The sequence below is a fragment of the Prionailurus viverrinus genome, chromosome B1 (assembly GCF_022837055.1).
Source record: "Prionailurus viverrinus isolate Anna chromosome B1, UM_Priviv_1.0, whole genome shotgun sequence".
Taxonomy (NCBI): Eukaryota; Metazoa; Chordata; class Mammalia; order Carnivora; family Felidae; genus Prionailurus; species Prionailurus viverrinus.
The window spans coordinates 72,210,479-72,223,128 of NC_062564.1; the positions used below are offsets into that span (position 1 = coordinate 72,210,479).

Below are 12,650 nucleotides of genomic sequence, written 5' to 3' on the forward strand. Positions count from 1 at the left end.
CCCTAATCCCCATCATCTATTTCACCCATCCCCCTGCCCACCTCCCCTCTGGTAACCATCAGTTTGTTCTCTATGGTGAAGCATCTGTATCTTTTTTTTTTTTAAGTTTATTTATTTATTTAGAAAGAGAGAGACAGAGACGCAGAGAGACCACGAATCTGCTGACAGCATGGAGCACGATGAGAGACTTGGATCTCGTGAACTATGAAATCAGGTCCTGAGCCCAAATCAAGAGTTGAATGCTTAACTGACTGAGCTACTCAGGTGCCCCAAGTGTCTGTTTCTTGGTTCCCAGCCCCTCTCTCTGTTTTCCCTGTGCTCATTTGTTTTGTTTCTTCCACATGAGTTCAATTCATTTTAAATTCCAATCCTACTGATGAAGTTACTGGCTCCTCTTCTACTTGCTTCCCTAGCTTTCTGTCAAATGCAAACTTAATAAGCGTCTTTCTAATCTATTATTCAGGCAATGGATGAAAAAATGTTGTCAGTTCTGGGCCCTAAACCAGACCATGGCCTCCTACTCATTAGTTTGTGATGTCATGTCCTAATGCAACTGGATGATGGTGCTGCATTAGATTTGGTACTGTGACACCATTCTATGCAATGAAGAAAAAAACTGAATAGAAACCTAGGTCTCACAAATGACAGCCTTCCAGCAGAAAAGAACATGTGAGTATTCAGTTAGCTCATTTTTGGAAAGTCATCAATAAATATGCAATCTGAAAAATAATTAATGAAATGATGCTTTAGTCATGATCCAGAAATATTTAAGTGTGTATTATTTATAAAGCATAATATTTGGTAATATATAATGAAAAGTTACAGAATTCCATAGTATTAAACATATAGGCTTCAAAGTCTGGTAGACCTAAGTTTGAATAGCAGCAAAGGTGTCCATTTTCTAGCCTGTGAAAAGGAATAATAGTACAGGTCTCTTAGGACAGTTGTGAAGATCAAATAAACAGATTAAACAGGATTGGTTAAGCATCAATTAGCTATCACTCAACATTCATACTGGTAACATTTCGGGAATAGAAACCTTCATATACCACTGGTGGAATATAAATCAACAAGACCAATTTGGACAGCTAATGGATGCTCAGCAAAGCTGAACTGGATATGGCCTATGATCTGGGAATACCATTTATAAGTATGTTATAGCTGTACATGGCTTATTCATACTCTAGAATACATATTATATCACATGCACAGATAGTCCCATGCTAGATCTAGCTCATGCTGGCTTATGAGGACCAACTGGTAAACATTCAGGAATTTTATGAGCCAATGAAACCATCTGTAGCCTGAAACTTGCTATGGTAGCAGTAGGTACACCACAGAAATTGGTAAATGCTAAAAAGGTAGAGATTCTCCGCTTTACCCCGCCCCACCCCACCCTCCCACCCCACCGCCCCAGTGCTGGTTTACTAGCACACCACTGCATTAGGAATAGTTTAAATAAATGAACTAGATTTACATTTCATCAAAAAAACAATCTCAAAAACATAGTATTCAACAGATTTAAGGCAAGTCGTGAAAGGATAGGGGCAGGTTGAATGGGAATCAATTTTTCTCTGGTTTTGCTTTTCTACCTGCAGGTACCTAAATGAGAGTTTAGCCTCCTGGCCTCTCTCTGTCCACTTTCTTTCCTGGTAATTAGAAGCAACGTGTCTTATTGGTGAGTTTGGGAGAAGCTGCTGAACATGCTCTTCTCAGTGCCTTCCTGCCTCTCTCTCTGGGAGCCTGTCCGTCTGTAGGAAATACATGTTCTCAGCAACTCCCGCAAACCCTAAGGGGCACAGAGTCCAGCACGTCAGACAGCAGGGGCTGGGGCCTAGAATATTTTAATTTTTTAATAAAACAGGGATCTCAAAAGAAATATGGCAAAATGCTGACATTTATTAAATACTAGCTTTGGCCACATGGGTATCATATTTTCTTTGATTTTTTTCTGTATGCTTGAAATATTTAAAAAATAATTATAAAAATGCCCGAAACTATAAAGGTTTGATAAATAAAAACATAAAATTGTAAGTGATTAAGGGCTTTCTTTTTTTCTGTCCACATTATCCCAACATTTCCTGTTAAATATGGTAATTAATTTTTTTCTTAACGTTTACTCACCTTTGAGAGACAGAGAGAGACAGAGCAGGAGTGGGGAAGGGGCAGAGAGAGAGGGAGACACAGAATCCGAAGCAGGCTCCAGGCTCTGAGCTGTCAGCACAGAGCCCGACGCAGGGCTTGAACCCACGAACCGTGAGATCATGACCTGAGCCGAAGTCAGACGCGCAACCGACTGAGCCACCCAGGCACCCCTTAAATATGGTAATTATAATCATAACTTTATATTTAAATTTATATAAAATATCCAGCATTTAGAAGTGGCTTTAAAGTATATCATTAGAATTTATTAAGTGCCTTGCTCAAGATGAGATATCTGGAAAGCTCTGTGTTTGGGGCTGTATGGCGTGTCTTCTGGATACAAGTTTTACGTTTTTTTCAAATTTTTTTAAATGTTTTTATTTATTTTTGAGACAGAGAGGGACAGAGAATGAGCAGGGGAGGGGCACAGAGAGAGGGAGACACAGAATCTGAAGCAGGCTCCAGGCTCCGAGCTGTCAGCATAGAGCCCGACGCAGGGCTCAAACTCACAGACTGCGAGATCATGACCTGAGCTGAAGTCAGACGCTCGACTGAGCCACCCAGGCGCCCCCAAGTTTTATGTTTTTTAAAGAAACATACAGATAAACACAATTAGAATGCCATGGAATTAGAACGTTCATTAAATCATCTTTAAGAAAAGATCAGAATTTTTAAGGGAAACAGGTGGAAAAAATAAAACCATTTAAATGAAAGCTTGATGGAATTAAGGCACATGAAAAGCAGTAACAGGCTCAGGCAGGTCATGGGAGTTTTCCTTACTCCTTCTTGACCAGATAACAGTTACCTCAAAATGCTGCATCAGGGGCGCCTGGGTGGCGCAGTCGGTTAAGCGTCCGACTTCAGCCAGGTCACGATCTCGCGGTCTGTGAGTTCAAGCCCCGCATCGGGCTCTGGGCTGATGGCTCAGACCCTGGAGCCTGTTTCCGATTCTGTGTCTCCCTCTCTCTCTGCCCCTCCCCTGTTCACTCTCTGTCCCAAAAATAAATAAACGTTGAAAAAAAAATTAAAAAAAAAAAATGCTGCATCAACTATCCTATTTTCTGTCATCTCTCCCACATTCTCTTTCTTCTCTTTGTTCTTTCCCCTTATAGAATTCAAGTCCTGTTTCCCTGCTATCAGTTCCCAGCTCTCTTGCAAATAAGAGTTCTGAGGTCTGCTACCTGCCTATACTGGGCAGTATCCATTTATATTCCCCAACTGCCATGCTTGTCTTTAATGATCCCTCACCACCACATAAACCTATCTCATTAATCCACTGACCTGAAACTTGGACAATATTTCTGTTTTCTGCACTTCAGTAACAGCTAACAGGAAAGCAGAAAACTGTCCCCAATAATAAACTCCTCATGACATTTAGAATAAAGGAATGTATAACGGTCATTACACAGCAACATTCTAAATTACTGATTAGAACTGGAAATGAAAGATAAGGATTTGAGGTTAGGGTTTTTTGTGCATGTGGGTTTGTACTCTGTCCTTTTTTTTTTTTTTAATTTTTTTTTTCAACTTTTTAATTTATTTTTGGGACAGAGAGAGACAGAGCATGAACGGGGGAGGGGCAGAGAGAGAGGGAGACACAGAATCGGAAACAGGCTCCAGGCTCTGAGCCATCAGCCCAGAGCCCGACGCGGGGCTCGAACTCATGGACCTCGAGATCGTGACCTGGCTGAAGTCGGACGCCCAACCGACTGCGCCACCCAGGCGCCCCTGTACTCTGTGTCTTAAATGTATAAGTGTTTCATAAATATATCAAGGAAGCTACATCAGATATTATTTTATTTTTTGACAAATGTCACCCTAAAATTCAATGTATTACCAATAAAGTTCTCCCAAGGAACTAAATAGGTTTTATATTTGTATAACTTTTAAAAAATTTTTTAATGTTTATTTATTTTTGAGAGAGAGAGAGAGAGAGAGAGAGAGAGAGAGATGGTGCACGAGTGGGGAAGGGGCAGAGAGAGAGGGAGACACAGAATCTGAAGCAGGCTCCAGGCTCCAAGAGCTGTCAGCACAGAACCCCAATGCAGGGTTCGAACTCACAAACCATGAGATCATGACCTGAGCTGAAGTTGGAGGCTTAACCGACTGAGCAACCCAGGCACCCCTATATTTGTACAACTTCTTTTTAATTTTTTTAATGTTTATTTATTTTTGAAAGAGAGAGAGAGAGAGACAGAGCACGAGCAGGGGAAGGGCAGAGAGAGAGGGAGACACAGAATATGAAGCAGGCTCCAGGCTCTGAGCTCCAGAGCCCAACACGGGGCTTGAATCCAAGTGAGCCAAAGTCAGACACTCAACCAACTGAGCCCCCCAGGCACCCCTGTACAACTTCTAATAGCTTCTACTATTTGTCCCCAACTTTGATGGAACTGAAATTATGTCTCTGTTTTATAATCCAATTATTAAATTTCACAAAGCATGGACTTTTTATTGAAATTTAAATTACTCTCTTTTTAAGTTTTTCTATCATTTGGAAAAAAATAAACTATTTTTAAAAGAAAGCATTTTAAAATGCTATTAGAGGTATTTCATGTTAAATATTTCTTTGTTTCCTACATAAAGCATTTTAACTGTCACTTGCCCTTTACGTAAGACATAAATATTTCCTATATAAGAGAGGTAAGTAAATTGAAAAAGGAAAAATAGTGGCACATGCACCCCAATGTTTGTAGCAGCACTATCAACAATAGCCAAATTATAGAAAGAGCCCAAATGTCCATCGACTGATGAATAGATAAATATATATATATACACATATGCATATATATACACAAATATATACACACATATATATATGTGTATATATATGAATATTACTCGGCCATCAAAAAGAATGAAATCTTGCCATTTGCAACAAAGTAGATGGAACGAGAGTGTATTATGCTAAATGAAATAAGTCAGTTAGAGGAAGACAAATAGTACATGACTTCACTCATATGTGGAATTTAAGAAAAAAAACCAGATACACATAGGGGAAGGGAAGGAAAAATAAAAATAAGATAAAACAGAGAGGGAGGCAAACCACAAGCGGCTCTTAACTATAGAGAACTGAGGGCTGCTGGAAGAAAGGTGGGCAGGGGACGGGTTAAATGGGTGATGGGTGTTAAGGTGGGGGGCACTTCTGGAGTGCCTTGGTGGCTGTCGGTTAAGCATCTGACTCTCGTTTTCAGCTCAGGTCATGATCTCGCGGTTTCATGAGTCTGATCCTGGCATTGGGCTCTGTGCTGGCAATGCGGAGTCTTCTTGGGATTCTCTCTCTCTCTTTCCCTCTCTCTCTGCCCCTCCCCTACTCATGCTGTCTCTATCTCTCTCAATTAAATAAACTTAAAAACAAAAAGGGAGGGGGCACTTGTGATGAACACTGGGTGTTACAGGTAAGTGAGAAGTCATTAAATTCTACTCCTGAAACTAATATTACACTATACACTAACTAGAATTTAAATAAAAACTTGAAACAAAAAAAAGGAAAGAATAGCATACCATATTTGTTTATAACAGATAGAAATAAAAATAGCAAATGCATTGATGCTCAGTATCGATTAAGTTTTCATTATCATTTATATATGTGCATATAAACACATACTAAGAAATAATTTTAAAAAAACAAAAAAGTGAATAGTTATGGTCTCTGGATACTGAAATTATGAGTTATTTTGATTTACGTATAACTTTCTGATATGCAAATATATAACTTTCTTATATGCAAATATAACTTCTGATATGCAAATATAACTTTCTGATATGCAAATATGCATATATATGCAAATATATATAAAAATATAAATTTTTTAGAAAAAAATTTTCTAAAATAAGCATAGGTTACTATTATAATACAAGATATTTTATTAATAAAAGGTAACACTGTAGTGTAAAATCCTGTTTTTGCACATCTAGTAAGTCTAGTAACATGGCCAACATGGTGAATCTAAGGATTGAAGCTATGGACCTTATCCTGTTGCCTTATATGTATATCAAAATGTCATGGTCCTCTGTTGGAAGACAAGAGATCCTGTATTACGTTTTGGGAGTAAAATGAGTTGCTGATATCAATGTTTCCTATCAAGATTCAAGACAACCAGACTTTGAGATATGAAACGAAGGAAGATTTTCTTTCATGCTGCTTAAAGACAATCAGAAGAAACAGAAAATCGCTTTTTCTATATGCAAAGGTTTGGTTTTAAGGATAGACACACACACACGGACTCCTCAACGTGCACATGCACATGTATGACGTTACTGAACACTCACCAGCAGTGACTGGACTAGCAACTAGTCATGTGATCACAGGATTCTTACTCTCCAATCCTCCAAAGAAAGCAAAGTCAAATCCTGAGACAGGAGTTCTCATCCCTTCCTGGTTTACCCGGGAAGCTTACAGGTCTATTACCATTACAATAATCCCTAGGAAGTTTTCCAATTCTCATGGATAGTGACTCATTTTCGTATCAAAGCGTGGACAGTCAATCAATAAATACTCACTACTTTCCTACTACTGTGTGCCAGGCATTGATCTGGGAACCAGGGAGAGAAAACGTCTACCACAGGAGGCTGACACTCTACAAGGGGAGGCAGGCAATAAACACATAAAGAAAACAACATTTTAGACACAGGTATGAGCTGAGAAGATGAAAAAAGTAAGATAACGTAAGGTGTGTGAGGTGAAAGTTGTTCCTCTAAGTATAACAGTTAAGGAGTGTCTTTTGTTTTTGAGAAGGGGGGGGGTGTGCACATGAGCAGGGGAGGGGCAGAGAGAAAGAGAATGATAAGCACTCCACACTCAGCATGGAGCCCAACGTGGGCTCATGACCCTGGCATCACGACCTGAGCCGAAATCAAGAGTCCGAGGCTCAACCGACTGAGCCACTGAGGTACCCCAGGAGTGTCTCTTTGAAGAGGGGATATTTGACTTAGGTCTAATTATGAGAAAGAAGAATACATACGATGATCTAGGAAAGGAGTGGGAAGCAGAGGAATAGCCAGTATCTTCGATTCAGGAAAGGGTTTAGGAAGTCTGATAAATAAAAGTAAGGCCAGGGTGGCCGGGTATCAGAGAGTGACGGAAAAAATGGAAGAAAATCAAGTGACACAGGCTGGCAGGATGTTGATCAAAGAGGACATTTTAGTCTGTGGTAACAAATTTAAATTTCATTCCGGCTGCCATGGGAAGCCATTAGAGGGTTTTTAACACAGGAATGATGATATCTGACTTGTACTTCAGGAAGATAGTCTGGCTACTGTGTGCAGGATGAACTGCGGGGAGGAGGTGAGCAAGAAAGTGAGCCGAAGAGTGAGGATGATCCTTGATTGGCTGAGGTGGAACAGATGAAGGAGGCTTGCCTTGGGGTGTAGTACTGAAGGAAGTCAAAAAAAGATGTATTCGGGGTATTGTAGGTGGAGGTGGCGAGCTGTAAGGGGGAGAAAGCAACGATCACTCTGAGGTTTATAGTCTAGGTAACACAATCGACGGTGGTGCCATTTTAAGGACATTGATAAAGAGGAGTGGGAAGTGGATTCATTTCATCAGATTGGAGTGTGTGGGAAATCACTTGTTCTAAGACTATCATGTTAATTTTAGTGTGTCGACTAGTCATCCAAGTAGAAATATAAAATATGATACATGAATCTGTAGCTCGGTGGAGAATTGTGGGATGGGCTAGAGAGAAGAGAAAAGGTGAGTCAATAAAGTTCAGACAAAGAAGAGAATAGGGACAGAGCTTTTGGGCACTACAACATTCGAAGGTTCGGTAGGGAAAGAGTACCGACATGAGACACTGAGAAGGTGCAGCCACAGGGTAATAAGAAAACCAGGTTAAGTGTGGTGTCACAGCCTAAGGAAGAAAATGTTTAAAGGAGGGAGTTCTCAAGCTCTTCAGTTGCCAGATGTTGAGGAACATAAGGGGAGAGAATCGACCATGATTTTAGCAAGCAACACTGACGGCCTTGATAAGAACCATTTCAGTGGGGTGCAAGGGACAAACACTGATCGGAGTGAATAGAAGGGCAAACAGGAGGTAAAAAAGTAGAAACGTGAACATAGACAGCTCTCGCAAGGAGTTTTGTTGGAAAAGGGGGCAGAAATATAGAGGAGTAGCTGAGATACACTGGGAAACAAGGAAGCAACTATTTTAAGAGTTTTAATAGTAAGATATGTCTATATTCTGATGGGAATGATCGTTTCACCCGAGAATTTAATCACAGAGGGAGAGCAGGTATTTTCAGAAGGCAAGTTTTGGAGAAGATGAGAGGCAGCGGCACTCAGAGCAAACCTGGAGGGATCATCTGGAAAGGAGCTGGTACACAGTCACTGGCCACCGGAATGAAGTCCTAAGACCAGGGTACCGGGATAGCTAGGCTGATGGGATCTGCCCGGGAAGGTGGTGCAGTGCTTACCTGACTGCATTTTTTTTCTTTTCCTGTGAAATATGAAGTGAAGTTATCAACTTAGAATTAGGGCCGGAAAGGAAAGGTTGTGGAGTTTTAAGGAGAAAGAAGATGCTATAAAATATTTGTCTCTGAGAATAGAAAAGACAACTCGCTTGGTGTAGTTTGATAAATCAGCTACCACACATCTGGAAAGCATTTTGTTATTCAAGCATTTTCATTATGATCGGATTCTTTTTTTTTAAATTTTTTTTTAACGTTTATTTGTTTTGAGAGAGAAAGAGTATGAGCAGGTGAGGGGCAGAGAGAGAGGGAGACACAGAATTTGAAGCAGGCTCCAGGCCCTGAACTGTCAGCAAAGAGCCGGATGCAGGGCTCGAACTCATGAACTGTGAGATCGTGACCTGAGCCAAAGTTGGACGCTTAACTGACTGAGTCACCCAGGCGTCCCTATGGTTGGATTCTTTTTTTTTTTTTAATTTTTTTTTAACGTTTTATTTATTTTTGAGACAGAAAGAGACAGAGCATGAACGGGGGAGGGGCAGAGAGAGAGGGAGACACAGAATCTGAAGCAGGCTCCAGGCTCTGAGCCATCAGCCCAGAGCCCGACGCGGGCTCGAACTCACGGACTGCGAGATCGTGACCTGTGACCTGAGCTGAAGTCGGACGCTTAACTGACTGAGTCACCCAGGTGCCCCTATGATTGGATTCTTAAAATGAGATGACACGTATCCTTGTCTGACACCTGAATTAAGGATATGTTGAGGACCATGCCCTATAACTTGTGGGGACCATGCTAACTCTGGCAGTTAGCTACTGTACTGGTCAGATTAGCCATCAAAGCACGGAGAGCATTAACACATGCTTCAGAAAGAATAGCGAGGGAAAACAGGATGTGCATCAAGGATTACAGCTGGGCTACAAATATCTCAGGAGGGTTGTTCTCATGATGCTAATGGGTAATTTTAGAAAAAGTGAGGATGATAAAGTCATTGCGTTCCTTTTCCTCGCAAGATTATCTAAGCAAGAAAATGTCATGGAGGATGAAGGAAACCAATGGGAAAGATACAACAACTCTGAATCAATAAAAATAATAGATTTCAGGCATTCAGTGCAAACAGTACCTGTACGTTGTCGGGCTGACGTTGATTTTCCGTGGTACGCTGCAGGACTCAAATTTGTTTGCCAAGGTGACGTTGTTTCCAAAAAGACAGTAACGAGGCATTTTAACGCCGACGACTCCAGCAAAAACTGACCCAGAATGTAGCCCAATCCGCATCTGAAGGCAAAAAGTAACACGGGGTCCTCACCGTCGGTAAAATGTCTCCTGCTAGTCGGTATTGTACGACTGCTGTTTATTTATTTATTTATTTTTTAATGTTTATTTATCTTGAGAGAAAACACATGAGCACTCAGGGTAGGGGCAGAGAGAGAGAGAGGGGGAGAGAAAGAATCCCAAGCAGGCTCCTTGCTGTCAGTACAGAGCCTGACATGGGGCTCGATCTCATAAACACATGAGATCACGACCTGAGCCAAAATCAAGAGTCAGACACTCAACTCCATTGACTGAGCCACTCAGGTGCCCTAAACGCTGTTTGAATGATTTTGCCTTTTGCTGTCGCTACACCATTCCTCCCTCGGCAACACCTCCTGCCAACTTCCTTCTTTTCGCATCCAATTACCAGTGCAGGGGCGCCTGGGTGGCTCAGCCAGTTAAACGGCCAACTCTTGATTTCGGTTCAGGTCATGATCTCAAGGTTCTTGAGTCTGAGCCCCACATCAGGCTCTGCGCTCACAGTGTGGAGCCTGCTTCGGAGCCTCTCTCTGCCCCTCCCCCACTCTCCTTTTCCCTCCCTTTCTCTCTCTCTCTCCCTGTGTCTCTTTCTCTCTCTCAAAAATAACGTTTAAAAAAATAAAAAAAAAACATTACTAGTGCAAAATCAATCACACTTCTCAACTCTTCTCCATTAAGCACCTACGTCTAAACAAGGCATCTTGCACCTGCCCTCAATGTCTGAAACACATTTCCACACATACCCATCACAGTCACCAGAGTGACAAGACAAAGGGTCTATGGGCAGTTTACGTGAACCTGTTCTGTCCATCAGGTGAGACAGACATAATTCCTGGACCCCAGGTGTTGTTTCCCAATGCGCTGTCAGAGAAGGGCAAGAGAAGCCAGCTCTTAGAAAAGAAAGAATAAAAAGAACTTTAAGACAAACACTACCCTACTGTTCAAATGACTCACAGGAAAGAAGAAAGGCACTGTGATGTTTTCATAGAAAATGACAGAGGAAGCAGAGCGGGAACCGCTTAGGTCCGCATCACAGTGACTATATCAACACTGTTGTTAAACACACCTGGACGCACAGAAAACCAGAGTTGTGCCATATCTAGATATGAGGTGCAGTCTGGGAAATGTTGGCGTAAAAGTTTAGGAATTCTGAAGGTTACCAGTGATTTGGAGAACAATTAAAACAATATCTTAAACTTGCATCTTCCAGAAGATCTGAATTCTTGATGATCTTAGAGGATGTGCAAATTCTTAAATTGATGCTACAACTCAGCAAGTTCAAGTGGGGATGTTTTATATCACAATCAGACACCGTGTTCATTATTTTCAAGTCCCATGTTTAGTTGACCATTTAAAAAAAGTTACATTATATATGAATTTTAAACAAAGGCCAAGTACTCAACAATTTAGATGTTATTCAAGGAGACTCCAGTTTTGCCTAGTTTTGCAACAAATTTTTGGTATTTGCTAACAACGTTCTAGAATCATTTGTTCAGAAGGTGTCAAATATGAATTCTGCAAAATTTTCAAACAAAGCACCAAATTATAAATCAGGAGATCTGCATTCTCAACCCAACTTTGCTAGTAACTGATGGTCTGACTTTCTGTAAGTCTCTTTATCTCCCTCTTATTATTTCCTTACCCATAAAATAGAGGATTGAATTAGTTTTACAGTCCCTTCTTTGTCAGTCTCATTTTAATCAGCAACACTTAGACATGTTACCTCTAGCATTTTCTTCTTTATGGGCAATATGGTTTTACACATCTACCAACTGATCAATATGAACAAAAAGCTATTTTCTGTGTATAAATGTCAAACACAATTTTAGCATATTTCAATCAAGAAGTTTCTGCTCTTTTTGGGCACTCTTCTGGTTAAACCAGTTTCTCTCTGTGTACTTAATTATTCTAGTTTCTTCTTTAAAAATTTTTTTTCCACAGATTTTATTTAAATCCAAGCCAATTAACATACAGTGTAGTAATGATTTTAAGAGCAGAGTAGTGATTTATCACTTACATATAACACCCACTGCTCATTCCAATAAGTGCCCTTCTTAATGCCCATCACCCATTTAGCCCATACCCCTAACCAACACCCCTCTAGCAACCCTCAGTTTGTTCTCTGTATTTAAGAGTCTCTTATGGTTTGCCTCCTTCTCTGTTTTTATCTTATTTTTCCTTCCCTTCCCCTATGTTCATCTGCTTTGTTTCTTAAGTTCCACATATGAGTGAAATCATATGCTATTTATCTTTCTCTGACTGACTTGTTTTGCTTAGCATAATACCTTCTAGTTCCATCCACATTGTTGCAAATGGCAAGGTTTCATTCTTTTGATGGCTGAGTAATATTCCGCTGTGTATATAAACCACATCTTCTTTATCCATTCGTCAGTCAATGGACACTTGGGCTCCTTCCATAATTTGGCTATTGTTGAAAGTGCTGCTATAAACATTGGGGTTCATGTGCCCCTTCGAATCAGCATTTTTGTATCCTTTGGATAAATACCCAGTTCCTCCCATGCTGCTCTCCCTCCCTCTCTCCCCTTCTCCAGTTCTGAATTTCACTCTTAACTCCACAGCTTTCTTATCAGGGAACTTTTCAAATTCACAAGCAAATTCACAAATTCATTTCAAATTCACAAGTAAATGATCCCAAATTTAAGATGCATATCAAGCCCTGACTGGAAACCTGTTGGGGGCATCTTCCATTTGGGGACCACTTTTGATGCAGCCCACGTCCCATCATGGACATCTGGGAACAGGAAGGGGGTTAACAGGAGTCTGTTTCCATGTTCACTTTGCACTCACTGAC

The 12,650-nt window shown here is 40.7% G+C and overlaps 1 protein-coding gene across 9 annotated transcripts in view; it reads right to left on the reverse strand.

The window, feature by feature from the left end:
* Positions 1–12,650, reverse strand: part of GUCY1A1 (guanylate cyclase 1 soluble subunit alpha 1) — a 64,096-nt gene that overhangs the window by 3,436 nt on the left and 48,010 nt on the right. For all 9 annotated transcript variants that reach the window (XM_047855568.1, XM_047855571.1, XM_047855570.1 and 6 more), the window contains one exon: positions 9,669–9,823. In XM_047855568.1, coding sequence (XP_047711524.1) covers positions 9,669–9,823 — 155 coding nt within the window. The remainder of the gene's footprint in view (positions 1–9,668; positions 9,824–12,650) is intronic.